At 43.5% G+C, this 22,222-nt stretch overlaps 3 protein-coding genes across 3 annotated transcripts; 1 reads left to right on the top strand and 2 right to left on the bottom strand.

Annotated features, from left to right (window-relative positions):
- The first annotated feature begins 4,826 nt into the window (after positions 1-4,826).
- On the top strand, positions 4,827-8,567 carry LOC141590953 (uncharacterized). Its single transcript, XM_074411461.1, has 6 exons — positions 4,827-5,136; positions 5,236-5,741; positions 5,828-5,876; positions 5,974-6,063; positions 6,330-6,392; positions 6,611-8,567. The coding sequence occupies exons 1-6, from the start codon at positions 4,969-4,971 to the stop codon at positions 8,303-8,305; spliced, it is 2,571 nt and encodes an 856-aa protein (XP_074267562.1). The 5' UTR covers positions 4,827-4,968; the 3' UTR covers positions 8,306-8,567.
- A 632-nt stretch (positions 8,568-9,199) lies between these two features.
- On the bottom strand, positions 9,200-10,819 carry LOC141590964 (autophagy-related protein 8i). Its single transcript, XM_074411469.1, has 5 exons — positions 10,122-10,819; positions 9,985-10,040; positions 9,851-9,903; positions 9,540-9,658; positions 9,200-9,438 (listed from the first exon to the last, which is right to left on the bottom strand). Exons 1-5 carry the CDS (start codon positions 10,159-10,161, stop codon positions 9,329-9,331), a joined length of 378 nt encoding a protein of 125 aa, XP_074267570.1. The 5' UTR covers positions 10,162-10,819; the 3' UTR covers positions 9,200-9,328.
- A 788-nt stretch (positions 10,820-11,607) lies between these two features.
- On the bottom strand, positions 11,608-17,105 carry LOC141590943 (squamosa promoter-binding-like protein 1). The gene is made up of 9 exons (XM_074411453.1): positions 16,275-17,105; positions 15,698-16,152; positions 15,535-15,609; positions 15,328-15,435; positions 15,127-15,241; positions 14,894-15,035; positions 14,627-14,774; positions 12,325-12,942; positions 11,608-12,252 (listed from the first exon to the last, which is right to left on the bottom strand). Exons 1-9 carry the CDS (start codon positions 16,831-16,833, stop codon positions 11,836-11,838), a joined length of 2,637 nt encoding a protein of 878 aa, XP_074267554.1. The 5' UTR covers positions 16,834-17,105; the 3' UTR covers positions 11,608-11,835.
- Between the last annotated feature and the right edge of the window lie 5,117 nt (positions 17,106-22,222).

Raw genomic sequence — 22,222 nt, 5'->3', positions numbered from 1 at the left:
TGTTTTCACCACGACATGCTCCGCCTTGGCGGTTCTGGCTAGCTTGACTCCGGTTATTCGCCTCGTACTTGGATTCGTTGTTTGAGGTCACGGAGGTAAGCTTCAAGGCGTGCTCAAATACGTCTCCGTTTGGGCTAAAAATAACGATGCTGGCTTCCGAGCTATCCGTCGTGGAAGGGCCGTTAGTGTGTATCTCCCATACACCGGGATCCTTCTCGTTCTTCGAGACGGGTTTATGTGCTTCCCCCCGGTCCGAGACGTATATCAATGTCAGGGCCCGGATGGAGATCACAGCGTCGATTTCGCTCAAAGTGACCCGTCCTATGAGAACGTTGTAGGCAGACGTGCCGTCGATGACTACGAATTCAGACATGACGTTCTTGGCTGCGCCTCCCTCGCCGAACCTCATCGGCAATCTGACTGACCCCAGGGGTACCAGACCGGCTCTATAAAAGCTGTACAACGGGTTGGTGCAGGGGCTCAGGTCTTCAATCCTCAGACCGAGGCTGAGAAAGCATTATCTGTACATGACGTTTGTGTAGGCGCCTGTGTCAATCAGGCACCTCTTCACCAAGTGGTTGGCTATGTCCGGATGGACTGCAAGTGGGTCATTTGTGAGGAGCGATGACTCCTCGTAGTCCTCCCGCCCGATGGTCATATCGGGGATGTTGGGAGCGGGGGTGGCTGTGTTGGGCACAAAGTTGATGGCCTGATATGGTTCATTCAGGTGCCGTTTGTGCCCATGAGCGGACCCATCGTTCCCGTTGCCCCCGATGACAACGTGGATTACTCCTATCCGTTCAAAGACGGGCTTGCTATTTGACCCGCCGGCATCTGGTTTTGGCCTCCGCAACATATTTGCCGAGGCTCCCCTTACGGATCAGTTCTTCAATGGCATTCTTCAGATGTCGGCAGTCGTTGGTTAAGTGTCCGGTGTGGCCGTGGTACTCACAGTACTGGCTCGTGTCACCGTCACTCCTCGGCCTAGGGGGTCTTTCCCACTTCTGGCCCTCGTTCTTGCTCAACGCGAAGACCTCGGCGGCCGATACGACTAGGGGGGTGTGATCATCGTACGTTTTTTTTTGTAGTACGTTCCCGAGCTCCCCCGCAGATTTGTCCGACCGTGACCTATTATTGTCACGGCGTCTCTCATCGGACCGTGATCCATTGTTGTCACGGCGTCTTTCATCGGGTTGTCCTCCCGGCGGTTCTTCTTTTCTCGAGTGTTCGGCCTCATTTGGGGCCTACCCATGTCTTGTGATAGTCTTCTACCTTGATGGCCTGGTCGGCCATCCTCCGGGCGGCATCCAAGCTCAGGCCTCCGCACTTGATGAGCTCATTTTTTAAGTCTCCCCTTGGGAGGCCCTTCATCGGCGCGAAGGCCGCCGATTCGGGATTAATTTCCGAATCTGGACCTTTCCATCGAACCTCTTCACATAGCTTCGTAGAGACTCGCCCCCCCTCCTGTTTGATAGTTAGGAGGTCCGATGTCTCCACGGCCCTTCTCTTGTTGCAAGAGTACTGGGCTAGAAAGGCGTCTCTTAGGTCGGCGTAATAGTATACCGAGCCGTCGGGAAGCCCTTTGTACCAACTTTGAGCCATCCCATGCAAAGTTGTTGGGAAAACTCGGCACCGGACCTCATCCGCTGCTCCCATACCGACATGTAAGACTCGAAAGCCTCGGCGTGGTCGGCTGGATCACTATCTCCTTTGTATGATAGGGGTGGCAACTTGAGCTTAGTCGACACCTGGACTTCTAGGACGTAGGCGTTGAGGGGTCTCGACTACGTGTCGAACGACACGCGGCGATCGGCTCCTCGCATTCCTAATCCGGCTCCTCTCCTCGTAGCGGGAAGGACTCCTTCTTCGACTCGGGCTTCTTCTCCAACTCGCCGAGTCGGACTCCTCCGGTTCCTTTGGGGTAAGCCTCGTTCGTGTTGCGGGGACGCTGTCCTCCCATGAGTGCGGGAAGGACTTAGGTCTACCACGCCCACTTTGGGCTCCCCCGGCGACTTGGCTGGGTCAGCTTCTCCCAGTGCTCCGTTCAAATTCCTCGGAGTCACGTTTTGGGCCCCTGGTCTCCGGACGGTTTCCGCCGCTCTTGTCGGTGTGACAAAGTGTGAGCAAAGCGTATTACTAATTAAGTCCAGGACCATTTTCGATTTTGCTATGTCAACCACATGTCCCATGATGGTGACTGGTTATGGCGCGGCGTGTCCGGCATTATTGGCATCCCGAACTCCGGTTGGATTACTCCGCCGGTGGAGGGCTGCACGACTCCAGAATTGTTGAAGGTATCATCCTGGTGGAATGGGGTTTCGTCGGTCACGACTGCGTCTTATTGTTTCGACATCTTCTTAGCTTTTTGGGTGGGTTTTTGTTGTTTTGGGAATGAATTTGACTAGCTTCTAGTGTCTTTCCCCACAGACGGCGCCAATTGTTCCGGGTGTAATTCCAGAGCAAGTATAGTTACCACCCGTGGCTTGTTGAATGATGTCTTGAGTTGGATTCTCCTTTGGTCTTAATCGTTCCTCTCGGCCTCTCCTGCACAATGAACGAGGCGAGGGCTTGGCTTTGTGCAAGCGTACTCACTCCGACGCTCAAGTCGTAAACTTAAGGGGTAAGTTGTTACTTCAATTTGAATGTATATTGTAGAGAGATAAGGAAGATATTACCAGATGAATAGTGTATTTAGGTTTAGTTGTGGATTAGTTGGCCCTTCTCCTCAATGAAGGTTGAGGAGTATTTATAGGCTTTCACCTTTTGTCACGTAGTGGCCAAGTGGCTAGCAGGTGGAAAGACTGATCTACCCCTCGGCCGAGGGACCTATGGCAGGCCGGCGGGCCCTGTTGACTCACCGCCGAGGGGTCTTGGATATGAGTACGCGGGTATGTGTCCCGGCTGGCAGGTTGTCATGCCGAGACCAGTGACCGGCCGATGGGTCGATCGGCTAGGCTGTCTAAGTCGTTGACTTGCTGTGGATATCTTTGACCTTGCTCAATACGTTGACTTGGTCAGCGGTGCAGAATATGCCCCATCAAAATGACTAAGTGATCATTTAAAAACTTTCACAAACTCTTTAAGAAAATATGCATGAGTAATTTTTCATTACTCAATCGTTAATGATTTTGGAAACTAAAAAGATAAAAAATAAAAATTAGTTAAATTGACTCATTAAAATGATGTTTACATCTTATAACTTCCTCTAATTCATTAAAGTCTAATTTCAATAACTCTCATTTATCATTAGCATTAGGAGGGTTTATTGAGACCAATTATAACCGAAGAACTCAAGAGATATATCAATTAAAAGCCATTTAATTCAAAATTATAAATAAGACCACAAAAGGCGGCGAGACTTCCATTCACCTATAACTTTTTATTTGCATAATTTTGTTTAGTCTTTTACAGTTTTACACTCTATTCAATTGGATTCTAATTTATTTTTATTTATTTTCAGAGTGTACTTATTAAGGATCTAAATGTGAAATGTCAAGGTATAAACAATTAATATTGGGTCATGTTCATTCATGTACATGATTTACTTAATCATGGACACGATTTACAACTTTATCCCTCCCATTTCTAAGATTTTACAGTTTTGTTCCTAACTCAATTTCCTCCCTCAACCTTTCAACCACCATAAAACACCAACATGCGCCACCTTCTGCACCACCCCTCTTACACGCACTCTCATGCCAGATACTTCGACAAAATCGACAGTCCTCCCATTCCCGGCTAAAATAAACATTAACAAATAAAACAACCACCACCTCTCTTCCACCCCTGGCAACACCACCATCCGTACGGCCCTACCCCGTATCTGACCCCCTTGCACGACAGACCACCCTCCACTGTCGACGTCCGATCTGTGCCCCTCCTTCCCTGCCACCCCTAAACTAATTTTTTAATAAACTCTGATTATTTTTTAAATCCTAATTCGATTTACACCTACTTAATTGAATTACAAAATTGATGTTTGATTGATGGAGTTTGAATTATTACTTGGTTAGTATGAGAATTACAATTTCTAATTGAGAAATTTGGTGAAAATTTGGCCAACTTTGATAGCTAGAGGAAGAAAGAGTTATTTTCTTCTGATTTTTGATAAAGGACAATGAATGGAAAAGTTATGGCAAAATGTCCATGAATAAGTAAAACATGTCCATGAATGAGCAATGACGTTAATATTTAATTCTTCTATTATTTCACATATATACCAATTATTTTTGTTTCCTTTAAATAAGTTTGATTTAGTGGTTACAATTCTCGGATATTAAAATGGAATACTAACTTAGGGGTTGTCATTAAGACAAATCAAACCATCATATAGATTCAAGGGTTTTGGTGTCAATCCTCATTACATAGTTTTGACTAATATCACAAAATTTCAAAATACCCTAACTATAATATATCTCCAAGTCAAAAAGAAAGTGTAGGAAAAAGTCAAAAAACACTTTTACGAAAAATACAACGAAAACAAAATAACAAAAAAAGTCAAACCCGTGATTTTTATGGGTGACAAAACTAGTTTATAATTCGTAAGGACAATTTTAATGTTGACAAATTTAAAACGAGGTGATTTAATTTACATATGATGGAGTAAAAGTGGTAGATAAAAAGGAAGGAAACATCAATTAAGGAAATGGTTAAATATTGGAGGTTAGTTTAATAAGATAAAAAGTGGTTTTAGTCACAAGAATTAACGATATTTTGAATAAATAGAAGTGGGCCGACGGGCTGAATTAGGAGTTTAGGCTAAGCCTGGTAGGGAATTAGGAATTGGGAATTGGGAGCCCAAATAGGGGAACTCAGAAATCACAAACAATTGAGAATCTTGTTTAAAGTTAAAATAAAAGAATAAAAGCTCCTCTCTCTCCTCTTTTATACTCCGTATTGTTTTCTCCATCTCCAAATCTCCTTAACCCTAAAAATTCCCCCAAATTCCCAGAATTGAAAGTATCAACAATGGACGACAGTTGTGCTGTATGTGCGGATAATCTTGAATGGGTTGCCTACGGAGCATGCGGACACCGAGATGTTTGTTCCACTTGCGTCGCCCGTCTTCGCTTCATCTGCGACGATCGCCGCTGCTGCATCTGCAAATCACTCTGCGACGTCGTTTTCGTCACCAAGGTAACTAACAATTCCTGAATTGTTTCTTTATTTCATTCTTTCCTTTCACTTGTTAATTCAACAATTCTTAGCTGTGAATATATGTATGTATGTATGTAGGCGATGGGGGATTATACGAAAATGATAGGGGACTTCTCGAAGCAGCTGCCTGGTGTATCACAAGGGAGGGAAGGGAAGGTGGGGTCATACTGGTACCACGAGGATACTCAGGCTTACTTTGACGATGTTGAACAATACAACATGATCAAGGCTACCTGCAGGCTTTCCTGCAGTGTTTGTGATCAAGACTCCAACATTACCAAGCGCCTTCGCTTTAGGAACATTGGTCAGCTCAAGGGTCACTTGGCTCACCAACACAAGCTCTTTATGTGTGACCTTTGTTTGGAAGGCCGTAAGGTGTTTATCTGCGAGCAAAAGCTTTATACCAGGTCACAGCTCAATCAGCATAAACGCACTGGGGATTCCCTCGTCGATGGAACTGAAACCGAAAGAGGTGGATTTGCTGGTCATCCCATTTGTGAATTTTGTCGCACTTCTTTTTACGGAGAAAACGAACTTTATAATCATATGTCCAGGGAACACTTCACTTGTCATTTTTGTCAAAGGTTTCTTTTACTTCCCTTTCTTTCTTTCTCCCTGCTTTTATCACTTGCTTCTCAACCCATTTAACATTTTGCCAATTACTTCCCAGGCAACATCCTGAGCGATACGAATATTTTAAAGATTATGACGACCTTGAGGCAAGGACTCTTCTCCCATACTTAACTTGAATACCCTTCTACATTGTCAACCCCATGCATATCTTATGTTACTTTCTCTTTCTTTTTTTTGTTACAGAATCATTTTCGTCATGTTCATCACCTGTGTGAGGATGAAGAATGCCTTCGGAAAAAGTTTATCGCTTTCCAAACAGCCGAAGATTTAAAGGTATACTGGAGAATTTGGGCTGGCCAATTGTGTTAAATACTTAAATCTGTCTTTCCAGTTTTCAATTTCAAACCTCACCCCATGCTACCGTATGCTATGTCTATAGAAAATTAGGGAATTTTAAATGACTCCTTTTTGGTGTCTTGTTTCTGCATGCTTTGGAATTTTGGATCCTGATCCACGGATTCCCAAGTACTCTATCTGTTCAATGCTGTACTGTTACCTTTTAATGATTGGGACTACCTTTTTTGTATGCTTTTATGCAGAGACATAATGCTTTGGAACATGGAGGCCGCATGTCTAGGTCGAAACGGAATGCTGTGCTTCAGGTATGCTCGAAGTTACGTGTAGGCTTATCCAGAATCCAATAGTTGTCGGGAATTGTTACTGCCATCGGGTGGGGATTATCAGTTGATGTAACCCTCAAATAAATAAAGAACTGATTTCCATTTTGAGGGGCTGAAATGCAAGCATGTAAGAGGTTGATACCTCAGGGCCGTGTCATTGCAATTTATGTTCAATCACTTCTTCCTTGTTCTGCTCACAGATACCAACCAGTTTTAGATACCGGAGCAACAATGAGTCGGGTTATCATCGTGGACGGAGGCGATCTTTCCGTCGTGAATCTTCACCGGATAGTGAGCAAGATATGGCTTTCCAAAACATTGTTGAGAGTGTTAACTCAAGTGTCGTGTTGCCTGATCCTTCTTCAACCTCAGCTTCCTCCGAGCCAAGCCTTGTGCAATCATTTGAATCATTGGGCACTAGTGAGTCTGAATCTTCATTAAGATACCGTCAGGCTGTATCTCAGATCTCACCCGCAGGACCTCTTGTAGAATCTTCCTTTCCTCCACTATCAACTGCACCCAGCAGCAGCCAACAACAGTCTCAACCAAAATCGAAGAACACTTTGGCAGCCAAGCTACGGCGTCAGAATAAGGCAACCGTTCTTAATTCTGCGCAGCCTAGAACTGCTTCTTCAAGCCCCTGGCATGCTCCAGTTGTTCCGGCGCCCCGCCCTGCGGTCCCAGCCCCAGCCTCACGCCCTGCGGTCCCAGCCCCAGCCTCACGCTCTGTGGTCCCAGCCCCAGCCTCACGCCCTACGGCCCCATCCCCACGCCCTGCTGCCTCGCTGCTTGCCCCACGCACTGCCACCCCTACCTCAGCAACCCAGTATTCTCAGGAAGCTGCTGCAGCCGGGCCTGCTCCTGCTACTTCAACCCCATGGCCTTCTCTTGTTCCTAATTCTACCGCTGGTTCAACAAAGGCAGTAGCAATTAATGGGTCTGAGTCATCTAGCTATGCCAGCTCTCTGCGATCAGCTGATGAGCACGGTAGTGCAATGGGCGGTTCATGGACTTTAAGGAATTCAGGGGGTAGTAGTCGATTGAACCACTCTACCTCAGCTCCTAATCTCATGGATAGTAGATCATTAGATTCTGCAACTGATTTTCCGCCTGTCTCAGCCGCACAACATAATAGATTGCATTCTAGTGGAAAAAAGAAAACAGAGGATGCTCATACTGCTAATAAGACCGTCGTGGAGAGAATGCGGGCTGCTTTAGATTACGATGAAGGCAAATATAATGCTTTCAAGGGAATTTCTCAAGAATATCGCCAAGGTTCAGTAGATACATGGGAATATCTGGAATATGTGAAGCAGTTTGACTTGACACACCTTGTTCCCGACTTGGCTAGATTGTTGCCTGATATTCAGAAACAGAAAGAGCTTCTTGAGGCTTATAATGCTACTGTGCAGAGTAATGGGTCACGGGAAACATTTTGGGATGACGGCAATTTTTATATGAAGGGAAGCAGTAGTTCAATAACCAAAGGGAAGAAGGCGATGAATTCTCAAGAGTCGCTGGCAGAGAGTGTCATTAGCACTGTGAGAAGTTTGCAGTCTCAGTTGAAGCCCACCGAAGAAGTGGAGGTTTTAGAAAAGGATGGTTACAGGGGAAGTAAAGGGAAGTCAACTATGGCAGACCAGCAACCTCCTTTGCAATCAGCTGGAAGCAAAAATGGTCAAAGCTCAGTGGACGGGGGTGGAGCAAAGACTCAGAAAAAGAAGACATCAAAGTTTCACAGACTGCGACTGGGAGATAACTCCCCCGCAGCCACTTTAGATGTTAGGAATTCCAATACCGATGCCACTTCAGATGAGGCCATGAACCCATCTAAAGGGGCATCTACTCGCAGCGTATGGAGTGGTGGAGGTGGGCAGAGACTGTTTACAAAGTGATGATAGTTTTGCCTATGCCTTTTGAGGCGCTATTATTCAGTCTGGATTGATATCATTTTTCATGTCATGAGATGCTTTTTGGATATTGTGCATCATGTTGTGTTTTGGTCACAAGCTTAATTTTGCCTTGTTTTAGCCGAGGGCGAGCTCAAGTTTATTACGTAGTATGATATGATACAAGTGTATACATGAGAAAATAATAATTGCTGTAAGACAGTATGATTGTTAACCTTGGTTTATGACTGATCGGAATGCTTTGTTATGTTTTTTTACCCCGAAAATTTGACTAGTGTCCTGAAATTGCAGGACAATAAGCTGCATTTCTCCACATATTTTGCAAGCTTGGGGATTAGAATACCTGTTTTGTTTTTGCACTACTTGTCCCGAAGCTCTAGAGCACAAAAAAGTGGTGTTTTTTTTCTTTATGTGGTACCATCCTCGTTTTTCAAATTCTACATGGCACCCCTTGTTTTTCCAAAACATTAGTGGTACCCTTTTCTACTTCAGTAGTGACCTTAGCGATTGATGTTATACCTAGAGCTTAATGCCATCCTCTTAGGTCGGTGAATTGAGCACTGGATCAGCGTCTCCATGAAAGCAAACACCACCTATTTGATTTCAACTTTCACAGCTACTCCAGGAATCTTTGGGATTAGCTTTTAGGTTTTTCGGAATGTAAGTCTAGCCCATGCCCGGGCATCCAAGTTAGCCCCTTTTACTCGCTTAGATGCTCCGCAGACCTTTAAAAAACGACCAATTTGCAGGAGTGTTATGGGGTTGGGCTGGCTGTAATTGTGATGAATGGTGTGAATGCTAGCATAAGCTTCAACAAAGTCGTATGTTATCGACTTTGATTCAGTGATTTGCATCAGTATCGGAAACAGACTTAACAGATACAGCAAGTATAACGGGAATTTAAGTCATTAATTTACAGAGTATGCTTATGTTGTTGGAAATTACAAGAGTAACTTAAGATGAGGGGCAACAAGTGAAAAAGGAAGTACTCCATATTTATTTAGTGAATTAATAGATGGTGGAGGCAGCTCCACCAAAGGTGCTTTCAGTGCTATAACATATATACAGAAATCCATCTTCATCCTTGCATGATTCATACACAGACTCCATCAAACTAGCTGCAACAACATCAATTAATTAATTAATTAATTAAATGAGAATGTTGGCTTGCTTTTAAACTTGACATTAATAAATACATATAATATATTGTCGGACTTACATGTTGGAGGCAATGTATCGTTGACAAAAATAAAAAGAGCCTTGCCCGGAGTGAGCTGAAGCCTGGTGCTTAATATGTGATTGAATGCCCCAACAGACATGTCTCTAGGAACTAAAAACCTGGATCAACATTCAACAAACAAGCATGACACATTCATTTTATTGATTGATTGATTGATTGATTCAGGTGTATTATATTGTATTCAATTTGTTCCTTGTTTGATTGCTATGTTATCAAAATGAATGAATGATTACTACATAATAGGCAGAAATATCTAATAAGTTGAAAAGTGAACAAGGAAGGATACCCACTTTTTCTTCTCAATTGCAGGAAGCTCACTTTTTGAATATTTTTCAGCGATCACCTGCACATCAATCAATTATTTAATATATATAGTGATTTACATACAAATTAAAAATAAAATGATCCGAAAAATAAGACTAACAGGAAGACGGTCAGGATACTTGGCAAGCATATCAGTAGATTCATGGCACCTTTCATCTGCAAAACCAACCATTAACAACTTTTCAATCTAATTAAACATAAGGAAGGCAAACGCACTTCAAAGTTCAAATTACATACCCAAACTCAATTCCTCCTTGAAACCTTTCATCTTCCCCATCTTTCTCTTTGCCTGCTTCTCCCTTTCAATACACGTCTTCCTCTTTAATACGCTACCAAACTTATAATTTAAGGAATTTTTGCTATCTTCTTAATTATTTTCGAGTACCATATTATTTGGCTTACTCAATTTTTGAGATTAAGCATATGCCTAAGTCAAAAGTAACTCCTTTTTATTTTCTCAAATTTATTATTATTTAAGCATATAATTTGAGAGATATTGAAGAGAGAAGTGTGTGTCTCGAAATGTGAGAAAGTCATATATAGAAAAATAGAGGGAGTATAACCAGTTGTATATGTTATACGGTGTAAAATCTGAGCGATTTATGTTCAATAACACGAGCTATGTTAAATAACACGAGCTTTATTACAAAGTATTAAACTCATTCAATTACACATTAAAAGCATGAACTTTGAATTATCTCTTAAAAAATACATATAAAGTTCTGGATTTCTTATAGAAGTTGTGACAACTTACAGACATTTGGATGTATAATCTTATTTGTGCATTAGACACACGTCTAAAATTCTCTTCTCATCCTACTAATGTGGTGTTTTAGCTAATGAGAGTGATACAAATATCGCTATCATTCATCTGAGACTATGTTCAATGTATTAAGGTTTATTGTTTTTGATGTTGGACTATGTTCAATGTCTTTTTTTCAAGCCTTTGCATTTAGACTACAAGTAGTAGAGACTAGATTCAATGTTAGTAGTTATTTCTTTTAATATAAATAGAGGTCTTTGCCATCATTTGTAAGATACATATTGAAGAGAGAATTGAGATGAAAAAAAAAATCGATGCATTCGATAAAAATTGTTAGAGTTTGACGCGATCAAGGTTTAGCCCGAGTAATATTCAATAGGTCTTGAGTATTCTCACCATTACTCGTGTTATAGGTCTAGCACCGAGTAAATATCCCATTGACTTAAATTCAACACATGAATTCAAGACAAATATCCTTTTTATTTTATTTTTCTGTTATTCCGCTTCCGCATTTCGCATCAGAGAGAATTCCTTTTCGGATCTTAGCCTCTTAGGAATGCAATAGTGTGGCTCAAATATAGACACTCTAGATGATTTCTAGCTCAATAGTTAAGATAATAAGATGTTCCTTGTATAGTACTTATAAAACTCATATTTCGTCATTGCTATCGCTCTTAATCTCTCATAGTCACTAAGTGCGAGGTTGCGTACAAAAATATTGATGGTCGTAAAAATGTAATTAGGAAAATCCAATTTAGGAGAAATAAATTCTTAATACAATAACTAGTGTAAATTTGGTACTTATAAGTGTTGAGTTGGTTATAGTAGTACTAGTATGCTATGAAGAGGACAAGAGCATGTGAGGCAGTTGAAAACAAGTTCCTTAAGTTGTGGGTTTATTTTTATTAGCACATGCTACCATTAAGCTTGTTCTTCTGTCTTGGTAGATAGAGTAGATTAGGCAAATCACAAATGCAGTAGGCATTGCCCACATTCACATTCACATGGTTTCCTTGTTCTTATAATAAATGCATTGTCTTCTTCACATGGTGATGGCGCCACATCTTGTACATTCTTGATTGAAATACCATACTTTACCACCCAATTACATTACTCATATAGAATTGCAAATACATGTACTATTATACAATATATATATATATGTATATATATGTTGGATTACCCACTTTAGCTGGACCCATAATTCAGTGACTCCCAACGGAACGGCTGGAATAGACACACAACCGTAGGCATACTCTTGAACAACAGTGCCACGCACACGCACACTGCCGCTACTGCAACCATTGACAGCATTGCAGGCCTGTACACCATTGCCGTACGTGCATTTCCGTAATACCCCATCTTCCTATCACATTGTTTGCATGTTATTGCCACTGATCCAATCTCAAATTGCTTCTCCACTTTATCCACCTGCTGACTCTCTCCTGGGATGTCTATTACCACCTGCTCCCCCCCTGCCCTCGCGCTGCGTTTCAATTTCCTCTGGACCAAATGGATGTATGAATAGTGGCCTCGTAAACGTGCATAATCCTCTGGGGTGGCCCCCGTGCTATCCCTTGCATTTTTCCATGCTTCAACCCCAATCTGTGCACACAAGCACAGTCAGATAATCCAGTCAACCGAATGTAAGATGCAAACAAAGGAAGAACACTATACCTTTCTAGGATCATCAGTCAAAGCGTCCAAAATTTCCTCAGACCCATCCCTACCAGCAGCAACATGTAATGGTGTCAACCCACCAGGTCCCTGGGCATCAGGCGTAAACAAATAGTCTCCATCATTGGTTGATCGCAACTCTTCTGCACAAGTTGTAGCCACATATCCAACCAGAAGCTCCACCATAGACCTGCAATTTCTACGTACAGCTCGATGAAGGAGACTCATCTCGGACAATGCAGCATTCAAGGTAGGGTGGTCTCCAAACCCTACACTTCCAGTCATCCAAACATCTAATAGTTTCTTAACCACCGCACACCAATCATGATCCATAGAGAAGTCCATCAGCCATCTAAACCTTTTAAAGACAAATGTGGCCGTGTTGGGATCTAGGTGTCCCAATCGAGATTTCGATTGGATTCTGTGAAGTAACCATCCCATCTCATTTAAGAAGTCCATGGCTTGACGCCTAGCCTCTGAGTTTTCGTTGAATTCATACATATCTTCAGTATTCTCCTTCAATTCAAAGACACTTTCTAGCTTGCGTATATCAGAGCATACATCCTGTTCTGCGACAATGAAAGGGAAGAAACTACTGCTGAGGCCATGATCTTCAACCTGGATAGTTAAAAGTGAGCGCCCGTCAGTGCGTCAACTTTCACAAGATATTGATAAGTTCGAATAGGATTGCCCTAGAAGTTCAGTGATTTCATCTACAACAACTCTCCCCAAGGATAATATATTAAAGGGTTATTTAATGACAATAATCCAACCTAAGGCTCCCCTTCTCCATTTAATCCATCCTATTGATTATCCCATATTAATCTTATCTTTGCTATCATTTATCATATTTTGATCTTTTGGAAGGGCAACCTGTTAAACGGGTCACCCCTTTATTTAACACCACCTTTATCTTTCGTCACTTTCCTTTCTTCATTTTCATTCTCCAATTTTTCCTTCATTTTCCCAGATCTTGTTCTCCATTCATCATTATCATTATCATCTTAATTTTTTTTGCCATCTTCCATTTCTTCTTCTTTCATCATTATCAGTATCATTTCTCCTTTTTTCTTCATTTTCATTCTCCAATTTAACACCACCATCACACAATCACCCAAAACCTAAATTAAAATTTACTCCCAAATTGAATTAGGGATCTAGGTTCGAAAATTCTCACTACTGTTGGTGGCGTGAATGATGGTGTTTGATTGATAAAAAGTGCTCGCTGGTTGAAGATGGTGCTCTTGTTAGTGGTGAACGATGATGGCTTGAAGGTGTGGTGCGTAAGGGTTGTGAGGGGCTTTGGTACTGGTGGTGTATAAGATGGTTTATATGGTGTGATGGTGTGCGAATTCAATGGTTGAAATTGGGGTGATGATTTGCATAGTGTAATCGTGTTGGGGTGGCTGCTGGTGGCGGCGATGTCGGACGGTGAGGATTCATAAGGCGGTGGTGAGTGGGGTCATGTGGTATAGAGCCATTAGAGGAGAGTGATTGTTAGCATGGAGGTCGGAAGGCTATAGGTAATGGTAATAGTTGGGTGATTTGGCAGCCATGGTGGTGAATAAAATGGAGAAGATAAAAAGGAAGGTTGAAGATGAAGGAAGAACAGGAAGATGAAGTCTTTAAAAAAAATACCTGCTAATAAGTAAGCATAACATGTCACAGCCGGTAAACATAAAAGTGGGTGTAAAATAAGATAAATGATAGCAAAGATAAGATTAATATGGGATAATCAATAAGATGGATTAAATGGGGAAGAAGAACCTTAGGTTGGATTATTGTTATTAAATAACCCTATATTAAAAGGATAGAATAGGGGCAGAAAAAGAGATGGGAGATAAAAACAAATATACCGGCTGGTTTCAAATAACATGAGCGACACCTCCTTAGCGTTCTTAAAACAATATCGTCTAAGACAACAAAACATCAGAGCTTTAATCCTCAAAGGATTTGGAGTCTGCTAACAATGAATCATTCAACCGATTTCACCTAAAAAGGTCAGAAAATAAAACCAAATGACCTGGTAACTCTAAACTTATATGAGACGGCCAGCCCTCCTATAAGACTCGAGGAACTTGTAAGGAGACATCCTGAACTGAACCAGGAAATGGAACCAAAAACTTGACTGCCGCTGCCCGCTGTATAAGATCAAGGGTCGTCCGAAAATATTTATTTTCTTTGATTTCCCATGTTTACACATGACTGATAATTCCAGAGTTTAGGCTTAACCAAAACTTATTTTTACTGAATGATCTTGAAATGCCTAAAATAGTAAAACTTCCATTAGAGCAAGTGATACCTCGATAAAACCTCTGCCAACGACGTTGGGTATGGGACATGTTAAATTGGCATTCTCAATATCATCTTCGTCCTCACAGTCACCATCCTCACCAACGTCTTGACTTGGCTCTTGATCAAGATATTTTCCTTCCAGTGCACAGAGTAATCTGAAAAAAAGTCATGGAGGAAAAATAATGATACCCTTTAATTCTGTTAAGGTTGCAGGCTCTTGCAGCACAAGGTAAGCACAAAGCCCTAAATCTAATGAAGCACGTGCACTACATACCTTGTCCCTGAACGAGAGAGGCTGCAACCTGTAACGTGAAATTGTGCTTGTTCACCGGCAGATACTGCTAAAGGTACGACACTCAATATCCTACGGCACTTGCTACTCTCAAGAGATAATGACTTATCCAAGAGGACCTGGCCTGGAAAAACAGACATTTTAAAAGAAATGAGTAGACTTCAACAAACAAACTACTGATAAGCAGGAAAAGGAGAATGGTGAAGACAGCTAACCATCATGGACGAATGCAATTTGATTTTGCACCCGAACAAATACCCATCCAGTAGTCCAAAAGGAGTCATCAGTGTCCAATAGTCGAGTTAAGCAGGATGAAAGATCCGAGCGCATCTAGATACAGTAGTCAAAGAACTAAGTAACTACACAGTATTATCCAACAAATAGGAGTAACATACGGTTGACAAAGACGTTATTACCTCCTCCCACATGGAGTCCGCTAAACGAAGATAGACAGTCAGAATTATACAGCCAGGCCTGATGTAGCTCTCGACATCAGTAGGAGTATGGGCCAGCCAGTCAAGGATCTGCAGAATTGTAAATTCTAGATATCAGCACCTGTGTCAGTGTTTGTGTCGACATCAATCATTGAAGTATTGAACTTTAAAACTTGTAGTCCTTGATACCTGTCCACGAAGCGCCATAGGGAACTCACTAGGTTCTTTACCAAATAGCTTGAAAACAATTCGATCAGTACGGCTCTGCAAAGGTAACACGTATAAAAAGAAAGCTTATAGTTTTACATAAACATGGGAATAGCAATACACGTAGAAGGGAAAAGGGAGCTACCTGTGCTTCTTCACTAGAACTAGAAGGTGAGTGTCCAGAAGCGGAATCAGAATTCTGAGGTGGACTTGAGTTGTGTGAATCATGAGGTCCCCATGGAGGGTAAGCAGTAGAACCACTAGCATTGTTGTGAGTAACTGGCGATCTCTCCAAATCGTCCATTCCATCATCGGAATCAACGTAAATGTCGTTGAGGTCAAAATTATTCATGTTGTTTTTGCGGCCTTGAGTGGTGTTAGAATAAGCAGCGGGAGGACTTTGGTTAATAGGGAACAAGCTGCGGGGACTTTGAGGAGAGGCAGTCTGCAATTCCAGGCCCCTCTTATCAAGTGTCTCTCTTGTAATTTGGGAATCCAGCAAAACTCCAGAAATGGGTTTGCCCTTGTGCAGTCCAGACGGGTTAGCAAGGGTAGTTAAAAGCTGAGCAACTAGGTCCGGGTGGGCAGAGCTGTTATTAGCTGAACAACAGAGTGTGTGACAGAATAAACAAGAAGAATGAGTATTATGAGCATAAAACATATGGAGGAGGGGTAATGAAAAGTAAATGTAGTGTATATAATAGAAAAAGGAAGAAACATACAGTGGATGTTGGAGAGTATGTTGAGCAAGCTAATTAAGACAAGGTTGTTAGTGATAGGGGTTCCAGGAGGAGAAGGAGGAGGAGGAGGGTGTGTTTTTCTACGGCGCTTATTGTGGCCAGCCAAGCGACGTCGACAACTTCGCTTGCCGTCATCAAATTCATGAAGAAGATGAAACCTGCTACACTGCTGGCAAAAACGTTGAAGGATATTATTGACAAGAGCATGAGTTGATTTGGAATGGATCTGACACACCTTGTGACGTCGGTGATAGTCTTTTGCTTTGGAGAGATCAGCCACGCAGTTCTGAACCTGACACACTGAAATAACAACACCTGCACCACCAACCTTAGTAGTAGTAGTAGTAGGAATATTAGGAATATTAGGATTAGAAGGCCCCCCAAGGTTGAAACCCAAAGCATCTTCATGTTGATGTTCATGTGATGAGCATGTGGTGGATGATGATGATGATGAAGCTATAAACAAGTCACCATCCCATCTCCACTCATTCAAATCCCATTCTAACCTTCTCTTCCCCGACCCCCTAACTTCCATCTCCATTCTTAATTAAATTACAATAACAGAGATTGATCACTTGTAAATCTAGGGAATAAACAACACTAGTAGCAGCTGCTTGCTTAATTCATCATTTCACCAGATTCCTCAATTCAATCAAATTAACACAACCAAACGAATATAATATTATTATTATAAAAATAAGAGAAGAAAGAGGGAAATAAAGGATGGGCAGAATAGAAGCCAATTGTCCAAGATACAAGCATGGAAAGTGAAATAGAAAGAGGAACACAAAGTTAGAAGAGGTGGGTTGGGTTGGGTTGGGTTGGGTGCTTTATGAATTGATAGACCTATTTGTCTCCCTGTCTTGATCAGGATTCTTCTTTTTTTCAATTAGTCTTGCTGAAGACGGGTCGAGGTAAGTGACGGATAATACCACTCACAAAACGGATAGGGGGATAAGGTGGGAGCACCCCCATGTGCTTCCCTCTCACCTCTATTTGGGTCATTTGTGAGGGAAAATGGTATCCGTCACTCCAAAGTGACGGATACGTGCCGTCACAATTGAGATTTTGTGTCTTTTTTTTAACTGCCGTAATAACTAACTCAATTGGTCTCCCTTGTGACGGGTTACCATTTGTGACGGATATTTTGTGAGATAAAATGGTAACAAAATGGGTTAGTGGAGAAAGGGGACCACATAAATAATGTTGCAGAGAGAAAAAAAGTGATTATTTTGTGAGGTAAAATGGTATCCGTCACTTAAGAGTGACGGATATATGCCGAATTTGTGTAACTAACTACTACTCTACTTTATTACGATTGCCCAAACCCATCCACATACCCATGTGCACCCAACTCTTCCTTGTTAGTGTAACACTCCAAACAAAAAAATCTAGAGTTGTTTATTGGTCATCTCTTTCATTAAACCTGGTCCATCTTACCCGCTAAAAAAATAGGTACGAATAAGACATTTTAAGTAAAATACGAAGACCAGCCTATTAATCCGTCCCCAAACCACTAACCCGCTTGTATCCGGCCCAAGCTCACACTTGAACACCTTCAAAAAAATCATATTACAAAAAACCTTAATGACCTTATTATAAAAAGTAGTGATTGACGGGAGTTGGCTTTGGGTTGGATCCTATAAGACCCGGACCAGCAACATTCACCTTGGACCCAAACCCGACATAAACCCGCAACTCCACAAGGGTCCAAAATCAGCAGACCCAAACCCATACCCGTTGGATCTGGGTCGGTCTGTGTCTACCAACAAGTCCAAAATTCATTAACAGCAAAAAATTGTCCATTCATTCTCACAAATTCACAGCACACAAATTAACCTCAGCTTTGAATTGATGGAGTACAACAACATTTGAGTCAGCGTAGAGCATGAAAGTAAAGCAAGTTCCCTTAAATACAAATAAAAACAAACAATTGAAATGACTTTGAGGTACAAAATTAAAATTGGAGATAAGCCAAATTGATTAAGAATGATTCAATTAATATAGTAACCTTGAATAAATTGACAATTATACTGATTAAGAATGATAGGGTAGGATATGAATACCTAAATCAATGAAGTGTATATATAACGGAAATCTTAAAAACTTATTTTGCAACCGAAAGCAGTCGTCGAACTTCATTTGTATTGTGGCTTAACTGGGTTTATGGGGTCTACAGGTCGGGCTCTGAGTTTTGCGACTCTAATGGTGACCAACGTCCAAGGCCGTTTATTACCGTTCATAACCATTTATATACACCATAAATTTGACACTGATTAGGCTTTTCGGTAATAAATTATATTAATCGAGGGTTTTAATGATGTCATTAAATTTGTAGGGCTACTTTTAAGAGGAATAGTCTCGAAATCTCATTAAGTGCCGTTGATGGGGCATATTCTGCACCCGCTGACCGAGTCAACATATTGAGCATGGTCAAGGATATCCACAGCAAGTCAACATCTCTCGACCCTTAACCGACGCAAATGGCCTATCATTACTGGTCTCTGGCTAGGCAAACCACACCGGTAGGAGACAAATCCGCGTACTCACATCCAAGTCCCCAAGATGGAGTCAACCAGTCACCGGCCGCCATGGGTCCTTGGGCGAGGGTAGAGAACGATCTTTCCACCGCTTCGCCACTTGGCCACTACGTGACAAAAGGTGAAAGTCTATAAATACTTCTCAATCCTCATTGAGAAAACGATCCAATAATCCACAATTCATCCATAAACTCACTATTAATCTGGTATAAACTCTTTTATCTCTCTACAATATACTTTGCCAAGTAACATACAACTTAATCTCTTTAAGTTTACTGACTTGAGCGTCGGAACGAGTACGCCTGCACAAGCCGAGCCTCGTTTGTTCATTGTTTCAGGAGAGGCCGAAAGGAAGAGTCAAGCAAAGACGTCATTCATCAAGCTTACGTGGTCACAAACACTGCTCCGGAATTACACCCGGAACAATTGGCGCCATCTGTGGGAAACCATACTAAAAGCTGGTCACCTACCTTTTAAAAAAAAAACAAACCAAAAAAAAAAAAAACCATTCAAAAAGCTAAGAAAATGTCAAAAAAATTTAATTTGTGAGTGTAGAAACCGAACTCTACCAGGATGACACATTCCCTAATTTCGAGATCGCGTCCCCACCGCCGAGTGATTGAGCCGGTGAAGTACGGATGCCAAGTGAGCTGTAAACACCGCCGTCACGGCCAGTCACTATCATGGGACATGTGGTCGATGCACCCAACCGAAGTTATTCTCGGACTCGATGGGTAGACGCCGATCACCCCCGCCGCAACGACGGTGACGGCAGCACACCCACAGGTGACCACGGCCCATAAAGTGACCCCGAACAACTTGTCCGGGGCGTAACAAGAAGCCATGCATACTAGGACGCCGGCGAAGCCTGTGCTGCCAGTGGCAGACCAAAGTCCTTCCCCCACTCGCGGGAGGACAGCGTCGCCGCGGCAACAACGAGGCCACACCCGAAGAAATGAAGAAAGAAGTCCGACTCTCCAAAGTCGGACAACAAGAAGCCCTTCCCGCCACGGGGAGAGAAGCCGGAGTAGGGCTGCGAGGAGCCGATCGCCACGTGTCATTCGACACGTGGTAAGACAGCCCCTCAGTGCCTATGTCCTCGAAGTCTCTGTGCCGACCAAACTGAAGCTGCCGTCCCTATCATACAAAGGGGACAGTGACCCAACCGACCATGCCGAGGCTTTCGAGTCTTACATGTCGGTATGGGAGCAGCCTGATGAGGTATGGTGCCGAGTCTTCCCAACAACCCTGCATGGGATGGCCCAGAGTTGGTACAAGGGGCTGCCTAATGGTTCAGATATCGTTACGCCGACCTAAGGGATAACTTCATAGCCCAGTACGCCTGCAACAAGAGGAGGGCCGTGGAGACATCGGATCTCCTCACTATCCGACAGGGGGAGGACGAGTCTCTACGAAGCTATGTGAAGAGGTTCGACGCAAAAGCTCAGCAGATCCGTGAGCTGAACACCGAACTGGCGGCCTTCGCACTGATGAAAGGCCTCCCGAAAGGCGAGCTCAAAAATGAGCTGATCAAGTGCGAGGTCCTCAACCTGGACTCCGCCAGAAAGATGGCCGACCGAGCCGTAAAGGTGGAAGACTACCACAAGACCTGGGTAGGCCAAAGTGAAGTTGGGCACCCAGAAAGGAGGAGCCGCCGGGACAACGTTGATGAAGGTCGCCGTGACATGAATCGGTCACGGCCTGAGAGATTTAATAGGAAACAGAACTCGGCGGGCGCCGGGGGGAGTTCGGGACCATACACCCAGAAGCGGTACAGCGGTCTCACCCCCCTGGTCAAATCTCCGGCCGAGGTCTTCGCCCTGAGCAAGAATGAAGGGCAGAAGTGGGCAAGACCCCCCAAGACGAGGGCGGAAGGCGACGCAAGCCAATTTTGCGATTACCACGGCCAGCCCGGCCATAAGACCGACAACTGTCGGCATCTGAAGAATGCCATCGAGGAGCTGATCCGAAAGGGGGCCCTCAGCAAGTACGTAGCTGGAGTCCCGGAAACGAGCTCCGACGGGGCGAATAGGAAATCAGTATTCCAGAGGATGGGAGTGATCCAGGTTGTTATCGGAGGAAACGAGAATGGAGGGTCAGCTAATGGGCACAAACGGCACCTAAATGAGCTTTACCAAGCCATCAACTTTGTGCCCACCACAGCGATCCCCGCTTCCACCGTCCCCGATATAACCATCGGAAAGAAAGACTACGAATGAGTCGTAGCGCCGCACAGCGACCCGCTGGTAGTCCAGCTGGACATAGCCAACCACTTGGTTAAGAGGTGGCTAATTGATACAGGCGCCTACACGAACATCATGTTCAGGGAATGCTTCCTCAATCTCGGCCCAAGATCGAGGACCCGAGCCCCCGCACCAACCCACTATACGCCTTCTCCGGGGCCGGCTACGGTACCCCTGGGTCAATCAGATTCCGGTGATGTTTGGCAAGCAAATGCGGCCAAAAATGTTTGGTCCGAGTTCGTGGTTATTGATGGTTCGTCCGCCTACAATGTCTTAATAGGCCGGGTCACTTTGAGCGAGGCCGATGTCAGAATGTCCATTCGGGCCCGACATTGATGTATGTCTCGGACCGGGGGAGGCACAAAAGCTCGTCTCAAAGGACGAGAGAGACGAAATTGTCAATGTCTAAATATCTCGCGCAGGAGGATGTAACATGCAATCCCTCAAAGTGGCGAAGAAATCAGAGAAGGGAAGAGCCCATCCTTACGACAGGAGGGTGATCCGATGAGCACCAACAACGTCGGCATGGTCGAGGGAGCCGAGACCGAGCAAGTGGAAATTGACCCAGGACGCACCATAATCGTTTGCCGGCCTGGAGCCAAAATTCGAGCCGATCTCCTAGACCGCCGAGGAAGAACAAAGACGTCTTCGCGTACTCGCCCGCCGAGATGCCGGCGTGAGCCGAGAGGTAATCGTTCACAAGCCGAACGTGCTCTCCACCGCTCGCCCGGCAAGCGGAAGATGAGGAACTACTCGGCCGAGAAAGATGAGGCCATCAAGGCCGAGGTAGACAAATTGTTGAGGCGGGTTTTATCATGCCTGTACTTACCCCGAGTGGCTAACAAATGTTGTAATGGTGAAGAAGTCATCAGGGGGTGGAGGATGTGTGTTGATTTTACAAATCTTAATAAAGCATGCCCTAAATATTGCTATCCCTTGCCTCGAATAGATAGCTTAATTGATGCAACGGCAGACTACACTATGCTAAGCCTGCTAGACGCCTTCTCGGGTACCATCGGTATTCATGGCCGAAGAAGACATGCCTAAGTGCGCATTCATCACCATACACGCACATACATGTATAAAATGATGCCGTTCGGTTTGAAAAACGTTGGCGCAACTTACACTAGGCTGGTGGACAAATTGT

Source organism: Silene latifolia, chromosome 1 (genome assembly GCF_048544455.1).
Source record: "Silene latifolia isolate original U9 population chromosome 1, ASM4854445v1, whole genome shotgun sequence".
Lineage (NCBI taxonomy): Eukaryota > Viridiplantae > Streptophyta > Magnoliopsida > Caryophyllales > Caryophyllaceae > Silene > Silene latifolia.
The sequence above is the reverse complement of the archived record's forward strand: the minus strand, read 5'-3'. Positions and strand labels throughout refer to the sequence as shown.